The sequence below is a fragment of the Otolemur garnettii genome, unplaced genomic scaffold (genome assembly GCF_000181295.1).
Source record: "Otolemur garnettii isolate 467f Iridium unplaced genomic scaffold, OtoGar3 scaffold00049, whole genome shotgun sequence".
In the NCBI taxonomy this organism is placed as follows: domain Eukaryota; kingdom Metazoa; phylum Chordata; class Mammalia; order Primates; family Galagidae; genus Otolemur; species Otolemur garnettii.
In genome coordinates this window covers 13,264,432-13,286,841 of record NW_003852444.1, presented here as the reverse complement: position 1 = coordinate 13,286,841, position 22,410 = coordinate 13,264,432, and the positions used below count along the sequence as shown (strand labels likewise).

At 35.6% G+C, this 22,410-nt stretch overlaps 1 protein-coding gene across 3 annotated transcripts in view; it reads right to left on the bottom strand.

The window, feature by feature from the left end:
* Nucleotides 1-22,410, bottom strand: part of LOC100959858 (coatomer subunit gamma-2) — a 112,761-nt gene that overhangs the window by 4,737 nt on the left and 85,614 nt on the right. For all 3 annotated transcript variants that reach the window (XM_003791614.2, XM_023514223.1, XM_023514224.1), the window contains 6 exons: nucleotides 13,494-13,627; nucleotides 12,860-12,927; nucleotides 10,384-10,572; nucleotides 3,875-3,970; nucleotides 3,339-3,582; nucleotides 948-1,023 (listed from right to left, as the gene is read on the bottom strand). In XM_003791614.2, the coding sequence (XP_003791662.1) occupies nucleotides 948-1,023; nucleotides 3,339-3,582; nucleotides 3,875-3,970; nucleotides 10,384-10,572; nucleotides 12,860-12,927; nucleotides 13,494-13,627 (807 nt within the window). The remainder of the gene's footprint in view (nucleotides 1-947; nucleotides 1,024-3,338; nucleotides 3,583-3,874; nucleotides 3,971-10,383; nucleotides 10,573-12,859; nucleotides 12,928-13,493; nucleotides 13,628-22,410) is intronic.

The following is a 22,410-nucleotide window of genomic DNA, read 5'->3' as shown; positions in this document are numbered from 1 at the left end:
AGTTTTCTTACTCTGAAAGTCTATCTTTCTCTTCTTCAAAATACTTTGTTTTATACTTGCCTTAAAAAGTAAGACAACAACTAGGAAGAACACAATAACATGAAATAGCAGAGTCCATTCTTGAATCTGTAAACTTCATGACCTTGATGAGTACTTAAGATGCCTCTACCATTAAGAAACAGGAATATGATACTTTCCAAGGATACTAAAAAGATAAATAGTATTCACAATCCAGGCATTGTTATTACTCAAATGGCAATTTGTTTGATTTAAACCAGCCAGCCCTTGGCTTGTAATTTATCTGCTTTAATTACAAGATGCAATCCTCATCAAATATAGTGTTATGGAGACCATGAATAGCTAGTATTTTCAACTCTGCATAGTGAATTGCCTAAGATTTTCTTTTTTTTTTAAGAGACAGAGTCTCACTTTGTTACCCTCAGTAGAATGCCGTGGCATCACAGCTCACAGCAACCTCCAGCTCTTGGGCTTAGGTGATTCTCTTGCCTCAGCCTCCTGAGTAGCTGGGACTACAGGCACCTGGCACAACGTCCAGCTATTTTTTTGTTGCAATTTGGCCAGGGTCGGGTTTGAACCCACCACCCTTGGTATATGGGGTCAATGCCCTACTCACTGAGCCACAGTTGCCACATGCCTAAGATCTCTTTTAAGTTAGCTCCTATTGTACAAATTGAGATATATGTATAACAGTTAAGTCATTTTCTCAAAATTAAATTAGAAGAAATATAAAGTCAAATGTTACATGTATGTAGCACATATGTAATTACTAGAAAGAGAAAGAACATGCTACTTACCCCTGACTTACTCCATCGGCAGCTCTACCTTATCTTAGGCCCTATAGTGTAACCAATATGGCACAATAAGGATTTTGCTATTTAACCATATAGAATTCTCACTTTAGAAATAAAAGCCACTCTTTTACTTACCTTTGTAAGAGTACAAGAATGCTTGGGAGAAGACTCTCATTCTGAGCCCCAAATTTAGCCAAAGCACTCACAGCAGCTATAATGAAGCATAAAATAAAACAGTATAAATATTGGTTACTCAGAGTTAAACAATAATCATCTTATTAAAAATTAAAGAAGTTAAAAAAAATTACAGAAGTTTCCCCATGTTCAGTGGAGATAAACTCTTTTGTTTTATTGAGTGGCTCTGGTCTTATTTCTTTCACACATTTAAGGATATATAGAATTCTAGAGGACCCAAAGAATTCTGAATAGGAAAATCTTCATGAAGTGAGGGAAAAGAATCATATAGGTTTTATAAGTCATTATCTCCACCCTGCCACAATCCCTTATACTGTATCATACTAATGTGATTAAGTTCTAATTTCAAGCATAAAAAGAAATTCTATTATTAAAATCCCTTGGATTCAACAAAGATTCACTGCTCACCAAACTTTAGTCAGGAATTTTGCTAGGTGCTAGAGGTAGATAAAAGATAAGGTCCCTGATCTCAGGAGTTACACTTTAGTGGGAAAGACAGATAAGAGATAATTATAATTTAGTAAGTCCATGGTAGAACTACAATATATCCAGGATGCTATCTGAGTACAGAAAAAGGAACTAAAGTCAGAAGTGGTTGTAGAGAAGTAAGACAAGGAGTTGACATTTACTACTTAAGCTAAATTTTGAAGAACACATAGAATGAGCCAGAGAGAAAAGGTAGGAAGAGTAACAGAGGCAAAGAGAACAAGTACAAATGCCCTCTGCCCAGAGAAGAAACACAGTATAGTACTGAACACAGTACTATACTGTGCAAGCCTGAACATAGCACCCATGCTAGAGAGCAAGAAAAGACTAGAGATAAAGCAAAAATAGGGTGTTTTTTAACCTCAGACTTATTAAAGGATAAATGGGAGACATCAATTTGAAAGACCATTTTTTTTAGCAGAGTGTGGAGTATAGACTGGATATGTATGAGTCTAGAAACAGTCTAGTTAGAAATCTGAAATGGATAAAAGCCTAAATCAGTACCCCTGAAAATATAAGAGACTGAAGAGATATTAAGGAGGCAGAACTGACAGTACCTTACTGAAGAACAGATGGGAGGTGTAAAAGAAAAGAATAAGTTTCTATCTTTACAACTGAGTGGATGATAAAGGTGAAGATTTCATTTTGGGTTAGTTTGAATTTCAGGTTGAATGTGAAGTACCTTAGGTAGTTGGGACATACAAGTCAGGAAAGAAATATGACTGGAGGCTCGGCACCTATAGCTCAACCGGCTAAGGCGCCAGCCACGTACACCTAAGGTGGCGGGTTCGAATCCCCAGCCCGGACCCGCCAAACAACAATGACAGCTGCAACCAAAAAATAGCCGGGTGTTGTGGCGGGCGCCTGTGGTCCCAGCTACTTGGGAGGCGGAGGCAGGAGACTCGCTTGAGCCCAGGAGTTGGAGGTTGCTGTGAGCTGTGATGCCACGGCACTCTACCCAGGGGGACAGCTTGAGGCTCTGTCTCAAAAAAAAAAAAAAAAATATATGACTGGAATATCACAGCCTATCAGTAGACCTCTGAGAGCTAGGAAGAATGTGTACATTGAGGAGACAAAACCCTATAGAGAAGTAATATTTTTCTTGGAAAAGAAACTATAAATCAGAGCGAGGAGTGATGGAAAAATGTAGACTATTATGGAAACCAAGGGTAGAGGGTTTTTTCAAGTGTTTAAGTCAACAGTACATCAAACTGACAAAGAGGTAAACAAAGAAAATTAATTTCTGACTTGATTTCCCAATTAATTTTTAAGTAATTTTTAAAAAATGGTGTCAGAGGATTTTTAAGGAGATAGCTAGATTATATTGCATTGAAGAGAAAATGGAAAATAAATTCATGCTGGCAGTTAAAAATGGCTACTTTATCTCAGAGGAGAACAAAGGTAAAGTCAGCAGTTAGTGAGAGATGAAGGCTAAATAGGAAGATTTACATTTTTAACAGGAGAGATTTGGACCTGTTCATACTCAAAAGGGCAAGAAAGATTACAGAGGAAAGAGTCACTTAAAAATATATAGACACACATACTACAAATTCTACAGTCATACATGTATGTATGGCTATAACTGAAAAAACAAATGAGCCATCACAGTATTCCTATCATACTGAAAGGCAAGGGTTGTCTCTAACCTAAGGCAAAAATGAGGACAGAAATGGAATACAAAGAAAGAGCTATACACCTGAGTTCTATCTAGTATGCTCTGAGATTCTACCATTCTAACAGATCCTGCAACTTCATTTTCCAAATTCATTACCACCCTTTTGAGTTGTATATTTCAAAAGATCAGCAGTTCTTCTGATACATCACTATCAAAGTTACAAGACTCACCAGCTCTGACAGCTTCGTTCTCCAGGACGACCCTATTAAAAATAAAGCGGATATACTTGGAGGGGACAGGTGTTCTGGGGCCCTCTTTGCCCAACAAGTGTAAAATCTTAGTAGCCAGAACAGTGTGTTCACAGTCTTCAATGAATTCACAAAGGTGGGCTAGACCTGCTTCTTTACTCTCAGGGTTCTCTTCCACAATGCTGATGATGCAGTCCACAATGGCCCGCTTATATTCAAAGCCTCCCTGGCAAAAGAGAAGATAAAACTGCCATTCACTCTAAGGACACTTTTTGGAGAAAAGCTTGTACTTCAAGACTCATGCTTATAATATTCAAATTTCATTTCCTGTCCTTTATGAAAGAACAAGTGTTTTTTTTCTCCAAGTAGGAAAGCAAAGCAATGGCATGTTATTACTAAGACAGGAACCAGACTTACATACATACTGATATAAGAAGTCAAAGCTTAAAACACAATGGTATTCAATGGCAATCTTTAAAGAAAAGCAACTTTGTATGATTAAAAAGTAGTCTACCTACATCATCTCGGAGCATGTTAGAGAGGAAAGTCATCATGACGCTGTGCTTTCGAGGGTATTTCTGACATAGAGCACTAATTGCCTGTACAACCACCACCTGTAGAAAAACAAACAGAAGATTCACCTTTATTATCACTATATAAGGCTGCTTGCAGGAAACGAACTCAGAAAGGACATTCATCTTTCTAACTTTAGTTACTAAGCATACTTTCCCTCTTATTTATAACAAGCTAAGAAGACAATAATAGTTTTTTGTGAAAGTAAGCAAAGAGACCTCAAAGGAAAAAGCAATGCAAAATGGAGTTCATTTAAGACGTCCCATCTCTCTGTGTCAAACAAATAGGCATATACATATTTTATTTTATTTTTATTTATTTATATTTTTGCAGTCGTCACTGTTGTTTAGCTGGCCCGGGCCAGGTTCAAACACGCCAGCCCTGGTGCATGTGGCTGGCGCCACAACCACTGAACTACAGACACTGAGCCCATCACATACACATTTTAAAGTGAACTGTAAAGGCAAAAAGCTTGAACACATTGATTTCCATAGGAGAAATAGAGAAAGTTATCAAGGAATACTTCACAAAATGGTTTCTAGGGGAATTTTACCATAACATTAAAGACCAGTGTCAAGGAATGTGAAGGGTTTGAGATTTTACCCTATTAGCAAGTTAATCTGCCACATTTCATGGGTACTGTTAGAAAACATAAGACTCCTGGCTTAGAGATGAAGACAAGACAATTAACACACTGACTGTCACACTAGAAAAATTTTTTTTTCCTTTGGGCCATGGTGTTTTATTAGGTCAAGAGACATGGAAGTTTTATACACTTCCATGCGCATAGGCGCTAGGCTCAAAACTAGCATAAGTTAAATAATACTCACGCAGTAGTAAATGTGTTAATTACTCAGTGCAATAGCAGTAGCTAGAGTATCAGCATTTGGGGTCAGTTTCTTGAACCCAATACCAACAGGGCAGTACAAAGAGAGCCAGATAATGCCTTGACCCACAGGAGGTTACATTACGAGATAAAAGCCTTGAGAAACTGAGTATTTTACAATGGGCAGTAAGCATCCCTTCCCTTTATTCTGAAGGAAAACATTATACTGGACAGTAAGCATGGTTGCTTTGTTCCCATGGGGGTACTGTGTGCATTTTCAAGGGCTGTAAGGAAATCTGCCCTTAACTTTAGAGGAAGACATCTCTATCTTCTAAGTCTCAAAGGTATCTTGTGTATACAAAGGGAACAAAGTTGGGATGGCAGGAAACAAAGGGTAGTTAGTGTCTAACCTGTATGATGTGCAGAAATGCAAAGAGACTCATGGAGAAATAAGAACTACCAACAATCAGATAAACCCAAATCTATGGATATAGAAAATGTACGAAAACGTCCATAAGTTTTCTATGAAGTAATGATACTTATACCTAATAGTGTAAAGATGGTATATATACACAGAAAGAAAAAGTAAAGACTGAAATCATTTACAGGTATTGATATGAAAATCTAAGTAATATGTTAGCTAACAGAATCTAATACTAATATTACATTAATGAAATAATTAACACACCACGATGAAATGTAAGTATGGTTCAGTATTAGAAAACTGATTAACAGAATTCATCATATTAACAGAGAAAAATTATGATTATATCCAAAATGCTGAAAGTTTTTAATAAACTCAAAAACCCTTTCCTAATAAAAATTCTTGAAAAAAGGATAGATACTTCCATAACACAATTACATATATCTCAATGCTAATGCCAGCATATTACTTAATAGGAAACCCTGATAGGCATTCTCATTAAGGTCAGAAATAATGTCAGGATGCTACTATCTCTACTTTTATTTAATATTATTCTGGAGATATTAGCCAATGCAATTAGAGAAGAGAAAATAATTAGAGGAACAGGAATGCAGAAAGACAAGACACAAAACTGTATTTTTGGATGACAAAAGATAGTATACCTGAAAATTCAGAGAATCAGTAAAACTAACTCAATATTTCAGCAAGGTAGCAGGATATAAAATTAACATACAAAACCAACAATATTCATATATATGAATAATAATTAGTTACAAGATAGAACAGATTAAAAAACATTTATACTAGCCTAAGCAACATAGTTGCAACCCTGTCTCTACAAAAAATACAAAAATTAGCTGGGCATGGTGGCATGCACCTGTGGTCCTGGCTACTCAGGAGGCTGAGGCAAGTGGACTGCTTGAGTCTAGGAGTCTGAGGATGCAGTAAGCTATGTGCATTTCTGTCGGGATATACTGAAGGACTGCAATTGCTGGGTTGTAGGATATGCCTATGTTCAGTTTTCGCTGATACTGCTAAACAGTTTTCCAAAAGTCTGTACTAACTTAAATTCCCCGTTGCAGTGTATGAAAGTTTTGGTTAGCCATATCTTCACCAACACTTGGTACTCCCAACTTTTCCATTTCAGCTTTTCCGGTGAGTAACTGCCATTATGGTTTTAAGTATTTCCTTAATGATTATAAATTTTTCGTATATTCATGGGCACCTGTGTATCTTTTTTTCCAGAGGGTCTGTTGTTAGACTTAGGATGTTTTTTATTATTTGTTGTTTTCTTTTTCATCTGTATGAATTCTTTATAAAGTCTCAAATTTTAAGGCTCAGCTCATATGTACTGCAAACACTTCCCATGCTTGGCTTGCCTTTTCATGTCTCTTGGTAAATGGGAGTTCCTTAACCAGGTCCAATTTATCAAAATTACTTTGTGTCTTATTTTCAAAATATTTTTCTTATTCCAGATCATGATGATGTTCTACTATGTTTTCTAAGAAAACATTTATTGTTTTTCTTTGCAAATTGAGATTTGCAATCCACTTGGAATGGATTTCTGTGTATAATATGAAGTAGGGGTTAAGATTCACATTTTTACCATGTAGATATCCAACTGATGAAATTCTATAATGTTTTAATAACATTATCTTAACTAACATAATCAATACCTGAACTCAAAAATGTCCAAAAAGGCAGATAATGAAAAAAGGGAAGGAGGGGAGTTTTGACCAGATCCTCTGTAAAAAAGAATATAAACACAGAAATGTTAAATAGGAGAGAAAGAAGCACAATGTTACACTTAGGGAGAAATGCATTTGAACTTAGAAACCCTGAATTTTGGTCTCAAGTCCACTGCTAATTCACTGTGTTACTTTGGGTATGTCAGTCATCTTTCAATGCTGTAGTTTCCTCAACTAACAAAAAAGAAGCAGAAGAGCAGCTTTAATAGTAGTCATTCTTACTGAAGGATCGAAGGGAGCAGTAAATATCTACAAATAATTATATAGATCCACTTTGGTAAATTTTTGGTAAAAAGATAGTTGATGTAACTTCAACTTTAGGATGCCTCCTTGACTACTCAAACTTGCTTCCCAACAATATCTATTTCATTTCTTTATGTCCTTCTTAAATGACCATGCACATTTACACAGAAGTTATCTTGAGAAGACTCCAGAGAATGAGAAAACATTTTGAAAAACGCTGCAGAGGGCTAACGGCAGCATATCCAGTGACACTGATAGTGTTGACAACCCACTATTATAAAATTCCATGCAGTGAGACAAAGAAAATAAGAATTTTTAAAATTACAGAAAATCATAGACAATATTCAATGGCATACTTAGCTTTTCACAATTTGGTGAGGATTTATTTTGTAGGGTTAAAAAAAACAGGCAAACTGGTGATACAGGAAAAGATATTGCCAATTATAGAAAAGTTTAGCTTAACCACTTAAAATGATTTTATTCTTTTTTTTACTTTTTTCTTATGACATATTTAATACGTTTTATTATTTGTATATATTTAGCAAATGATTATAAAAACAAAAGCCTGTGTCATTACTATACAAATTTTTTTTTTTTTTTTTTTGCAGTTTTTGGCCAGGGCTGGGTTTGAACCTGCCACCTCTGGCATATGGGGCTGGTGCCCTACCCCTTTGAGCCACAAGCACCACCCTACTATACAAATTTTTTAAAAGATTATTTCTATTATCTGAAAGTCCTATATGCTTCATTGCTTTCTTCCCTGAGATGATAACTCCTGAATATCTACCATTTTCTGGCTTTTCTTCAGTTTACCATACCATATATACATATCTTCATACAATCTCCATTGTTTAGTTTAGTTCTTTAGTACTGTAATTATCACAATCAATTGCAATCTTTGGCAACCTACTCAACATGACATTTACAAAATTTAGTTAATGTGTATGACTGAAATGATCTCCTGATTTTAAAAACGAAATTGCAAGATTTAAAAAAAGAAATAATACACACAGATCTCCAAATTTACTAGCTGATATTGCTTTCAGAAGTAGTTGTATGGGGGGGTATATAAAGGTTTTCATTGCTTCACATTCACCAACAATTTATTTTTGTGCTATAGACTTTTTAATTTTCTAAAACTAAAGTCAGTAAACTTTAGCCTGATCTTATCTGTATCTGTTTTTTTGTGCAGCCTGAGAGCTAAGATGATTTTCAACTTCTTTCTCTTTTTGAGACAGGGTTTTGCTCCGTCACCCTGATTAGAATGCTGTGGCATCATGATAGCTCATTGCAACCTCAAACTCCTGAGTTCAACTGATCCTCCTGCAACCGTCTCTCACACAGCTGGGACTACAGGCATATGCCACCATACCTGCCTAATGTTTTCTATTTTTAGTAAAGATGTGGTCTCACTGTTGCTCAGGTTGATCTTTCTTTCTTTCTTTTTTTTTTTTTTTTGAGATAGAGTCTCACTATGTTGCCCTTGGTAGAGTACTATGGCATCACAGTGCACAGCAACTTCGAATTCTTGGGCTCAAGTGATCGTCTTGTCTCAGCCTCCCAGGTGCCCACTACAATACCTGGCTATTTTTTGTTGCAGGTGTCATTGTTATGTAGCTGGCCCAGGCCAGGTTTGAACCCGCCAGCCTCAATGTATGTGGCTGGCACCATAACCACTGTGCTACACGCGCCAAGCCGCTCAGATTGATCTTAAATTCCTGACCTCAAGCAATCCTCCTGCCTTGGCCTCCCAGAGTGCTAGAATTATAGGCATGAGCCACCACACCAATCTTAAATATTTACTTTATGGCCCTTTAAAGAAAAAGTTTGCCAATTCTGGTTCTAAAATATTACCCTTAGCAAAATCACTTTCCCCATCAGTCCAGTGTATTTTACAAATGTTTGCAAAACTGACCTTTATAACCTCTCAAGGAGAGGTTCTCTGAAGATTTCAAAATGTCCACTTAAATATATAGGCTAAATTTTTTTTTCAAGTCTAGATATACCAAGTAAAAAGTAAATAGGGTCCAGTTATACTATTTGGTTAAGTAAGAACAAAACAATAAGATCTGTCTACTTTTATAACTGAAATGTATCGCTCCTTTTATCATACCTGACATACTCTCTCCAGTTCTATTCAATACTATACAAGAAGTATTCTTTTTAAAAAGGCAAGAAAAAGAAAGGAAAGGCATTTAGATTTGGATATAAAGAAGTAAAACTATCTGTATTCACAGATAATATAATTATTTATAGAGCTAATCCCAAAGAATGCATAAAACAACTATTAGACCCAAAAAGGGAATTCGGCAAAGTCACAGGATATCAAGTTAATATAGAAAAGTTTTTTTAAGTATCTTTTTATATGCTAACAGTAAACAACAATAAAATATGAATTTTAGTAAAGTGGTATCAGCAAGCATGAAATATTCAGATATAAATTCAACAAAATATTTCCAAGATGTTTAGAGTAAACACTACAAAATATTGCTCAACTAAAGATCTAAACAAAGGGAGAGATACAGCATATTCACGAATTGGAAGAATATGGTTAATATTTTAGTTCTCCTCACTTTGATTTATAGATTCAACATCATCCCAGTCATAATCCTAGCAGGCTTTGTTTTACAGAAATTAATAAACTGGTTCTAAGTTATATCTGGTAATGCAAAGGAACTGGAATATTAAAAAAGAAAAAGTTGGAAGACCACACTACTTGACATTTAAGAGGTACCATAAAGCTACATTCATCAATATAGTGTTGTACTGGCAATGGATTAACAAAAGGACCAGTGGAACATGATAAGGGGCCCAGAAATATACCTACAATTACATGGGTATTTGCTTTTCAGACGAAAATGCCAAAGCATTCCAATGGGAAAAGAAAAGTCTTTCCAACAAATTATGCTGGAATAACTGGAATAACATGGAAAAACAATGTATTTACCATGCAAACATTAATTCAAGCTACATCATAGACCAAAATGTAAAACTAAAAATATAAAGCATTTAGAAGAAAACATATGAAAATATCTTTATTGTTTGGAGTTAACAATTATTTAAATAAAGCACAGCAATGACTGTGACAGAAAAAAACTGTTGAATTGAACTTCATAAAAATTAAAGAACTCCTGCTCCTCAAAAAACACTGTTAAGTAAATAACAGACTGGGCCACAGACTGGGAGAAAACGTGATCATGTTTAAACTCTTACCTTGAACTCATCTGAGATTTCAGACACAAAAGAAGATATCTGCTTCATCAGCCTGTCCACACTGCTCTCACTTCCTGTTTTGAGGAGTGTAGTAATAGCTAGGGTAGCAATGCTTCTGTTTGAGTCCGTGATCAAGTTTTCTAAATCCAGATTGCATGCAGTAACAGCAGAGGGGTGCTTCATTGCCACCTTGTGGAAGGGCAAGAAAAAAATCAAAATAAATTGCTTTTGATCAAGGCCAGAAGTTACAATTTAATTAAGGTAAGGCAATACAAAGGGTTTAGTACAAATTAAAAGTAACTGTTTCAAGGAGAATGTTTCCAAATGCTAAGGTATGATGTATCTTTTGATAAATGATTAATTCCCATAGTCTAACACAGTACTACTGTCTTCTGTTAGACTTCTATCACAGTCTGTTTTCTGTTATAGTTGGCCTGTCTGTCCTGATAGTGCATGTGTCCATGTATGTTTGCTCTACTACATGTTAGGATCTCTCACAACAGGATTTAGTATGGTAAACAATGTTCAGCACATACTATTAAGAACTTATCACTTAGAAAATACCTGTGTGTTTAAACATGTAAACTCCAAATTAGATTACCCATGGTCACTTAAGCAGGTCTGTCATTCTGTGCTTCCCTACTCTGGTTGATGTTCTACCTCGCTGCCTATCCCAGTGTTGGTATAGAATCTCTTACCTACAATTCCGAAAATCTGAAAACAGTCTGCAAAGCAAAGTTATTGGCATCAAAATTCATTTAACAGCAAAATATTACCCCCCAAGATATAAATGCAACTACTTAAGACTTACTGTATCTCAGAAAGGTCTAGTCTCATGTTTTGTATAAAAATATTAATGTGTCTTAAGAAGGGTTGTTGCTCTAGGCCTACTGGGGTTAGTACATAAGATTAACACCGTATTACCTTTTTTAAATTTGCAGAAAAGTAAATTATGAGACATATGCAGCCTCTGACCCCAAGATTACAGATGAAAGATTATGGACCTATATCAACTCTTTAAAATACAATGTGGGCTGGGAGCGGTGGCTCACACCTGTAAATCTAGCACTCTGGGAGGCTGAGGCAGGTGGACTGTTTGAGCTCATGAGTTTGAGACCAGCCTAAGCAAGAGACCCCATCTCTTCTAAAAATAGAGAAGATGAGGCAAGAGGATTGTTTGACCCCAAGAGTTGGAGGTTGCAGTGAGCTATGATGACGCCATGGCACTCTACCCAGGCTGACAGCTTAAGACTCTGCCCCCCACAAAAAATAAATAAATAAAATAAAATACAATGTGAATTGTTTTTTTTCTTCTTTTAATGTTCAGGATAATTTTTATTTCATTCAATTCCTTTTCTTTTCTATCTGTAAATTTATTTATTTATTTATTTTTTTATTGTTTGGGATTCATTTAGAGTACAAAGAATTAGGTTACACTGATTGCATTTGTTAGATAAAGTCCATCCTATAGTTGTATCCTACCCCCAAGAATGTGAATTGTTTTACAATGCATCCTCCCATGGCTGCTCTCTTCTGTAACTATTCATAAAATTGATTTGTGATCGTGTAGTGCCTTATGAGAAGTGTGCCATTACACTAAAATTTTATTTAAAAATTTTACTATATTTCCATATTGTATCCTCTGGACATACACTGTCCAGTAGTCAAATGTTACTACTCAGAATTTGAAAGGTGGCTAATCCAAATTAAGATAGGTTATAAATATAAAATATATACTAGATGTTAAAAACTTGAACTATGTCAAAATATCTCTTAATAGTGATTACATGTTAAAATGATGCTTTATGTATATTAGGGTAAAAAATATATTATCAAAATTTATTTTTACTGTAATAATTTTCAGTGTGGTTAACTGTAAAATTTAAAATTACATATGTGAACACAATTATAAGAGGGACTTTACCTAACAAACGCAGTCCGTATAACCTATGAATTCCAAATAATAAAAAATAAAATAAAGTAAAATTATGTATGTGACTCACACTGGGTTTCCAGTGGACAGAGCTGTTGTAGACTACACTGTGCAAAAGAACTTTCCTCAGTGATAGAAATGGCTCAATCTCTGCACTGTCCAATATGATAGGTACTAATCACATGGTTATGAGAACAAGAAGTATAACTATTATCACCAAGGAACTGAATTTTTAATTTTAATTAATTTAAATTGAAATAGCCACTTCTGGCAAACAGAGAGCATATTGAACAGTATATACAATGCTTAGAAGTCAGAAATGAAGGTTGCAATTTTGACCTAAATAATCATAAAAATAGCCACTCCTATGGACACTTCCCCATAGACATGAAGCTCATCAATCATATATACTAATCTTGGAGAGAAAGCCAAATGCTTCACATTTAATATTTCTCAATCAAACACAATATGTATACACACTCTATATATGTGCATGAAATACAGCTGTTGATGTGAGTCAGTAGTTAGCAAAGGGACACCTACCTTGTTCAAGGTCCTCACAGCTGCGTATCTCAAGGCTGGCTTAGGAGAACTACAGAAAAGTTGAAGAACTTAAAAAAAAAAAAGCCACTATAAATATTCCTCATATTTCATATAGCTGAAAATATAGTACATAGTGAATCAGATTCAAAATATGCATAAGGAAATATAATCACAGCATCAAAGATTGACGTGAAAAATATATCCTCAAAAAGTAGAAAAAGCATTTTTTGTACATTTTTTTGTTTTGTTATGAAAACTAAATTAGTAGGAGACAAAGTTTGCTCTTTATTTTCTGAATTGGGATACTCACTAATATTTGAATTTAAATGGTAGAAATAGTGACAGTTAGAAGAACAAATGGGCTTTTCAATCATTAAGAAAAACTGAAGACCTTATTTGTCTACTAAGTAAAAATGTTTTTATAAGTTTTATATGGGGAAATAGAAAATTCAAAAACACAAGTAATACAGTAAAGAAGAACTAAAGCTACATATAAGGTATCAGAATGCAAAGCCTGTATGTACAGAGCTAAAGTCCAAAAATTATTCTTAGTACCTGTTCTGCAGGCCTATGAAATGTAAAACAAAAATTTAAAAACATAAAACAAAAGTCAGCCATCAAATGTACAACTAACCTGAAACAGCAGGTGCCAATTCTCTTGCAGTACAATTAGGAAGATGGATAATAGCTGAAGCAGCTTCATAAATAACCATTTCATGTTTATTTCGCAAGCAGCTTTCAATGAAATCGAAGAATGGACTTTCATGGCTGCCAATAAATATATACATATATACATATATGTAGGGCACTATTTAGATATCGAATAGAAAGGCAATAAACAAGAAGTTAAGGGCAAAAATGGACTGAGAAGCACTTCTGAATGACAGATGAAAGATCTCTGAAAATTTACTACTCCAAAAAGCAATTGAGTACAACTGTCAAAAACTGAGTCAAAATCACTTTTTTAGAACGCTAAAAATTAATCAAGGACTTGTGATAATTCTGTGAAGATTCTTCAAGGAAAATAGCTGAATCTTGGTAAGAATGGCAAAATTTCTGGGTTTTAACTTACACTATTCCCAATTTCCATTCTCCTTTTCCCAGTTCCATGTCAGGCTGGAAAACCTGTGGTCTTAGAACCATAGCAGCTGTGAACTCCAGCAGCCTAGCAGTGAAAGTCTCATCCCCATAGAACTGTCATGATTTGACCTGCCTGGTGCTCCCTAGAAAAGCCCATTCACAAGCTAATCTTTATTTCCCTTGACTCAGAGCTCATTAAGTGAGGAAACCCTTGTCCCCAGGGAGTCTGTCCAAAAATATCAGTGGCAACTGGTTAATAATGTAGCTGCCAGAAGCAGAAATGCTAGCAAGGACAAATAAGAAGCTGGCCAGAAAACTGAAGAGGCTGGGGGCCTGGTGGCTCATGCCTGTAATCCTAGCAATCTGGGAGGCCAAGGATGGTGGATTGCCTGAACTCATGGGCTCCAGACCAGCCAGAGCAAAAGCAAGTCCCTATCTCTACTAAAAATGGAAAAACTGAGGCAAGAGGCTCTCTTGAGCCCAAGAGTTGGAGGTTGCTGTGCGCTATGACACCACGGCAGTCTACCCAGGGTCTACCCAGACAGCTTAAGACTCTTATCTCCAAATGAAAAAAAAAAAAAAAAAAAAAGAATAAATATTCTGAGCCTGAGCTCAGACAATTAAAAAAAAAAAAAAACTTAAAAAGAAAAATCTGGGCTCAGTGCCTGTAGCTCAGTGAGTAGGGCACAGGCCATATACACCAAAGCTGGAGGGTTCGAGCCCAGCCTGGGCCTGCTAAAACAACAATGACAAATGCAACCAAAAAATAGCTAGGCATTGTGGTGGGTGCCTGTAGTTGAAGCTACTTGGGAGGCTGAGGCAGGAGAATTGCTTAAATCCAAGAGTTTGATGTTGCTGTGAGCTGTGACACCACAGCACTCTACCAAGGGCTACACACTGTGACTCTGTCTCCAAAAAAAAAAAAAAAAAAAGAAAGAAAGAGAGCAAAAAGAAAAATCTGAGGAATGAGATGTCCTTAGGGAGATTTGAAAATTTCCAAAGTATTTCTGGGACTCTTGAAGATTATGTGCACAGGAGAGATGAGCAAATGCCCAGCAAAGACCTGACAAAGACCAAATCTCTCACTTTAGCTTGACTCCGAGGCTCTGTGCAAGAAGGAAGTGAAAACTAAGGTAGAGCTATAAACTGCTGGGGTATGAAAAGCATGTTCCAACATATATAGTGCCCCTTGGAAAAACGATGGGAGACATTTTAGTTTAAGAAGAACTCTGTCAAATCATTGTCTAATGACTCAACTAATCAAGCAAAGCCTTCAGTGGCTATACGTGATATGAAGCCAACAGAATTAGTCTAGAAAAGTCACTAAAGGAAGAATAAGAACAACAATAACAAACATAAACCCTGGGGCTAAGGGAGGGGGAAATCGGATACCAGCATTACCATATTATATTATTTATAACATAGTGTTTTTGACAAAAAAATTATAAGACACATAAAGAAACAATGAAGTAGGGCCCATACAGGGAACAATCATCAGAATTTATCCCAGAGCAAGCCCAGATGTTGGACTTAATAGGCAAAAACTTTTAGGTCACCTAATATGTTCAAAGAAAAAAAAGAAATCATACCTAAAGAACTGAAGGGAAGTACAACAATGATGCCTCCCCAAAGAAACAGTACCAAAAAAGAGACAGAATTCTTTAAAGAAACCATATATTCTGGATTTGGAAAGTCCAATGACCAGGGAAAAAAAAAATTGTCAGCAAAGTTCAATAGCAGATTTTTGCTGGCCAGTGAAAGAACCAGTAAACTTGAAGGCAGGTGAACTGAGTGGAGGAAATTTAGGAAAAAAGAAAGAAAAATAAATAGTACTTTGGAGACCTATGTAATAAGACAAAGAGTATCAACATTTCTATGCTAAGAGTTTCCGAAAGAAAAATGTGAGAAACAAAGGTGCAAAAGAAATATTTGAAGAAATACTAACTGAAGATTTGCTCAAATTTCATGAAAAACATTAATTTATGCACCTATGTGTCACAACAAATTTCAAGCAGAATACAAAAAGACACACATATAGACACACCATAGTCAAATTGTTGGAAGCACAAGAGAAAATCTTGACAGCAGTAAGATAAAAACTACACATTACACTGTACAGAGAAAATATCAATATAATTAATGGCTGACTTTTCATCTGAAACAAAAGAAGACAGAATAAAATAGCAAAATGCCATATTAAAAGTACTAAAATGAAAAGACAAGAATTCGATATCCAGCAAAATTATCCTCTAAAACGAAGGCAAAAACAGACATTCCCAGATAAGCAAAGATGGAGAGAGAATTCATTGCTAACAGACTTCCTTTACAAAAATACTAAAATAATAGACTAAAAGATTGACTCCAGTGACATGAATTATCAGGGGAAAATAAACAGCAATAGAAATGATAAATACGTAAGTTGATATGTAAAAGATTCTATAGATACATATTTCTTTTTCTTAACTACTTTAAAATAAAACTGTATAAAGCAATTAATTATAACACTATATGTTGAAGCTGTAACACATACACAGGTGATATTTATGCCAATAATAGCAAATGGGAGGGAGAAGAGCATAGAACCACATTGGAATAAAGATTTTATATTTTACTGAAGTAGATTATGGTGAACAAAAATGCATATTATAATCCCTAGAGCAACAACTAACAAAAAACTTCTTTAAGAAACTGGATGGGCTCGGCGCCTGTGGCTCAAGCGGCTAAGGCGCCAGCCACATATACCTAAGGTGGCGGTTCGAATCCCCAACCCGGGCCCGCCAAACAACAATGACAGCTGCAACCAAAAAAAAAAAATAAAAATGGCCGGGCATTGTGGCGGGTGCCTGTGGTCCCAGCTACTTGGGAGGCTGAGGCAGGAGACTCGCTTGAGCCCAGGAGTTGGAGGTTGCTGTGAGCGTGATGCCATGGCACTCTACCCAGGGGGATAGCTTGAGGCTCCGTCTCAAAAAAAAAAAAAAAAAGAAACTGGATGAATATATTTTTTAAATAATTTTTATTTCAAAATATTACGGGGTTACAAGTGTTTTTGTAACATGGACAAACTGTGTAATGCTGAAGTCAGCACTATAAGCGTGCCAGTCACCAGAACAATGTACATTGTCCCCAACAGGTAAGTTTTTATCTCTCATTCCTCCCAGTTTCCACTGTCCTTCATGTCCTACATGACCATATGTACCCATTGTTTATTAGTGAGAACATGTGGTATTTTATTTTTCCAATGCCTGAGATACAGCACTTAGGATAAGGTTCTCCAGTCCATCCAGGTTGCTGCAGATAACACTATTTCATTCCTTTTTATGGCTGATTAGTACTCCATAGTATAAATACACCACATATTCTTTGACCACTCACCAACTGCTGAGCACTTAGGTGGATTCCATATCTTTACCACTGTGAATTGTACTGTGGTAAATATTTGGGTACAGGCGTCTTTTTGGTCTTTTTGATATAATAACTACTTCTCCTTTGGACAGATACCCAATAGTGGAATTGCTCGATCAAAAAGTTAAAATAGTGACGAAGGTATTAAAATGATATGCTAAAAATATGTATTTAATAAAAGAAATCAAAGAGGAAGAGGAGAACAAATATGATAGGAGACTTACACAGAACAAAAAGCAAAGTATCAAAAATATCAACAATTATGTTAAATGTGAACAGTATAAACATCCCAACCAAAAGACAGATATTATTAGATGGGCTAAAAAAGAGCAAGATCTAAATATATGCTGTCTAAAAGAGACATATTTTAGATTCAAAGAGATAAAAAGGATGAAACTTAAAGATGGAAAAGGATAGGCTGGGCATGGTGGCTCATGCCTATAATCCCAGCACTTTGGGAGTCTGAGGCAGGAGGATCACTTAAGGCCAGGAGTTTAGAGGGAACCTGGGCAATACAGTAAGACCATATTTATATTAAAAAAACAAACAAACAAACAAACTAGTGAGGCATGGTGGTGCATGCCTGCAGTTCTAGCTACTTGGGAGGCTGAGGTGGAGAACTGTTTGAGCCCAGGAATTCAATGTTATTGTTAGCTATGACTGTGCTACTGTACTCCAGCTTGGGTGATACCTCAAGATCCCATCTCTTAAGAAAGAAAAAAATGATGGGAAAAGATATGCCATACAAAGAGTAACCATAAAAGATCAGGAATGGCTATATTAATAGCAGATAATACAGAACTTAAGATAAAAATATTATACAACAAGGAGAGAAATTTCATGATAAAGAGGTCAAAATCCCAGAAAAATGTAACAATGATAAACATATTCACACTTAACAACAGAACCACAAAATGTACAAAGCAAACTTGACAAAAAAGAAAGAACTAGATTGTTGAATGATAACAACTGATATCTACAGCCACCCAATAACTGATAAAAATATAAAGAAAATCATCAGGGATAGAGAAGACCAAACAACATAATCAACCAATTCAATCAAAGTGATTATGTAAAACATTCAACCCAATGACTGTAAATTATACATTCTTTTCCAGTAAGAAATAAGCCATTTCTAAAGACAGATTCACTGCTAAGTTATAAAACAAGTCTCAACACATTTTAAATGACAGAAATCATACAAAGCATGATCTCCAACCACAAATGAATAAAATTACAAAACAACCACTGAAAACAAGTCAAATGAATCCCTAAATGTCTGGAGAGTAAACAACACACTACTAAATAATCCATGGGTTAAGAAGAAATCAGGGCCTAGGCACAGTGGCTCATGCCCATAATCCTAACACTCTGGGAGGCCAAGGCGGGTGGATTGCCTGAGCTCACAGGTTCAAGACCAGGCTAAGACCTCACCTCTAAAATTAGCCGGGTGTTGTGGTGGACACCCATAGTCCCAGCTACTTGGAGGCTGATATAAGAGAATAAGTTGAGCCCAAGAGTTTGAGGTTGCTGTCAGCTATGATGCCATCGCACTCTACCGAGGGTGACAAAGTGAGAATCCGTCTCAAAAATTTTTTTTAAAAAGAAGAAATCAAATGAAAAATGAGAAAATATTTGAAACTGTATAAAAATAAAAACACAACAAATTTATGGGATTCAGCTAGAGCAGTGTGTTGAGGGAAATTTATAACTATAAAATTTATGTAGAGAACAAAAAAAGGTCTCCAATAACACAAACTTTCATGCTAAGAAATTAGGATAAGAGGAGTAAATTAAGTTCACAGCAAGCAGAAGAAAAGAAAAAAATAAAGATTGGATCTAACAAAGATTAATTAGCTACTGGACTGGAATACAGAAAAATAATCAGGAAAAAAAATCAGTGAAACCCAAAGTTGGTTTTTTGAAAATATCAACAAACTCCCCAAACCTTCAGCTAGATTAAAAAAGAAAAAAGATACAATTACCAAAATCAGAAATGAAAAAGAAGACACATCACTACTGACTCTAAAGAAATTACAAGGATAATTATATTGCTAATAAATTACATAATTTATTAATATTACAAGATTTAAGAAATTACAAGGATAATTATATTGCTAATAAATTAAAAGGATAATTATATTGCTAATAAATTACATAATTTATATTAAATGAAAAAAATCCTGAAAATATCAAACTATTAAAACTGGTGAAGAAACAGAAAATCTCAATAATTTTTAAGGAGTTACTTATTAAAATTCATGCCTCAAAGAAAAGCACAGATTTAGATGGCCTTATTGGTTAATTTTGTCAGACACTTAAAGGAATAATACATATCCTTCACAAACCCTTTCAGAAAATAAATGGGAAAAGAATATTTACTGCCCAACTAATTCGATGATGCCTATATTACTTAGATAACAATCATGACAAAAATTTCTCAAGAATAGAAAACTACATAACAGCACAGATTTTATAAACACAGACACAAAAATTCTTAAAGTATCACCAAACTGAATCCAGTAATATATAAACAGAATTATACATTATAATTAAGTGGCATTGATCACAGGAATGCAAAGTTGGTTTAACATTAAAAAATCAATTCATGTTATATACCACATTAATAATATAAAGACAAAAACCACATCATCTTAATGGATGCAGAAAAACAACTAACAAAATCTAATACCCATTTGGGATTTTTTAAAAAGCCTCTCAAAAAACTAGCAATAGAAGAGTATGTCCTCAAATAGATAAAAGAGCATCTTTAAAAATTTGAGACGTAGGGCAGTGCCTGTGGCTCAGTTAGGGCATCAGCCTCATATATGGAAGGTGTCAGGTTTGAACCTGGGCTGGGCCAAACTGCAACAAAAAAATAGCTGTACGTTGTGGCGGGCACCTATAGTTCCAGCTACTCGGGGGGCTGAGGCAAGAGAACTACCTAAGCCCAGGAGTTGGAGGATGCTGTGAGCTGTGATGCCACAGCACTCTACCAAGGGCAATAAAGTGAAACTCTGTCTCTAAAAATAATAATGATGATGATGATAATAAAAATTCCAGAGTTAACATCATGCTTAATGCTTTTCCTTTAATATCAAGGATAAGGCAAAGATACCTGCTTTTACCATTTTACAACACTGTACTGAAAAGTTTAAGCCAGTACAATAGGTACAAAAAGAAATTAAAGGTATTCATTTTGAAGAGGATGAAGTACACTGTCTTTGTTATCAGTTGACATGATTCTGTATATAGAAATCCTGAGGAATAATATATACACATGCACCCCTATACACACACATTACACACACACACAAAACAAATAAATGAGCACAGCAAGGTTACAGGACGTAAGATTGATATGTAAAGCCTAACTGTATTTCTATATACTGGCAAAAAATCTTAAAATAAAATCAATAAAATAATTCATTCATAAGAAAGAATAAAATACATTAAAAATTTCAGTAAAAGAAATGCTAATAGGTTGGGGGAAAAAAAAGAAAGAAAGAAATGCTAATAGGTTGGGCACAGTGGTTCACACCTGTAATCCTAGCACTCTGGGAGGTCAAGGTGGGCCGATTGCTTGAACTCACAAGTTCCAGACTAGTCTGAGCAAGAGCAAGACCCTGTCTCTAAAAATAGCCAGGCATTATGGTGGGTGCCTGTAGTCCTAGCTACCTGAGAGGCTGAGGCAAGAGAATCGCTTCAACCCAGGAGTCTGAGGTTGCTGTAAGCAATGACGCCATGGCACTCTACCAGAGACAAGAAAGTGAGACTCTGTCTAAAAAAAAAAAAAAAAAGCTAGACTTTTATACTACAAAATCTTTTTGAGACTGAATGAATGGGCAACTAGACTCTGGTCATAGAATAAGAGATGCAATTTTATTAAGATGGTATCTCTCTCAAAATGATTTGTTTAAAATAGATATAGTCCTATCAAAATGCCAATAAGCTTTCTGTTGTAGAAATTCAAAACTGATCCTAAAATTTATATAGATATGCAAAGCAACTAGAATAGTCAAAATAATTTCGAAAAACTTATATTTCCCAATTTTAAACCTTACTGTAAAGCTTCAGTAACCAATTATAGTGTGGTATCAGCATGAGAATAGATAAACAGAACAATAAGAGAATTGAGAGTTCCATTATATTTGTGGTCAAATGACTCTCAAAAAAGGCAATTCAAAGGGTAAAAAAAAATTTTTCACCAAATGGTGCTGGGAAAATTGGGTATCTATCTTTCTAAAAAGTGAAATTAAACTATTACACTGCCATACACAAAAATTAACTCAAAACAGACTACAGATACAAAATGTGAAAGCTAAAACTATTAAACTTCCAGGAGAAAATACTGAGGAAATTTTTTTGACCCTAAGTTGGGCAAAGAGTTCTCAGATATAATACCAAAAACACAATTCCTCAATAAAAAGTTGATAAATTGAATTTCATCAAAATTTAAAACTTACACACTTCTCTAAAGAATACTAGTAAAGAAATAAAAAGATGAGCAACATGGTTCAGCACCTGCAGTACAGTGGTTATGGTGTCAGCCACATACACCAAGGCTGGAGGGTTGAAACCTAGCCCAGGCCAGCTAAACAACAATGACAACTGCAACAAAAAACATCCCAGTGCTGTGGCAACTGCCTGTAGTCCCAGTTACTTGGGAGGCTGAGGCAAGAGAATCGTTTAAGCCCAAGAGTTTGAGGTTACTATGAGCTGTGATGCCACAGCACTCTACCCAGGTGGACAGCTTGAGGCTCTATCTCAAAAAAAAAAAAAAAATCATTCTGCACAGCTCAGTGGTTAGGGCATCAGCCACATACACCAGGGCTGGAGGGTTCAAACCCAGCACAGGCCTGCTAAAAACAAGGACAACAACAACAACAACAACAACAAAATAGCTGGGCAATGTGGCAGGCACCTATACTGGCAACAAAAATGTAGTCCCAGCCACTCGGAGGCTGAGGCAAGAGAATCACTTAAGCCCAAGAGTTTGAGGTTGCTGTGAGCTGTGATGCCATAGCACTCTACCAAGGGTGACATAGTGAGACTCTGTCTCAAACAAA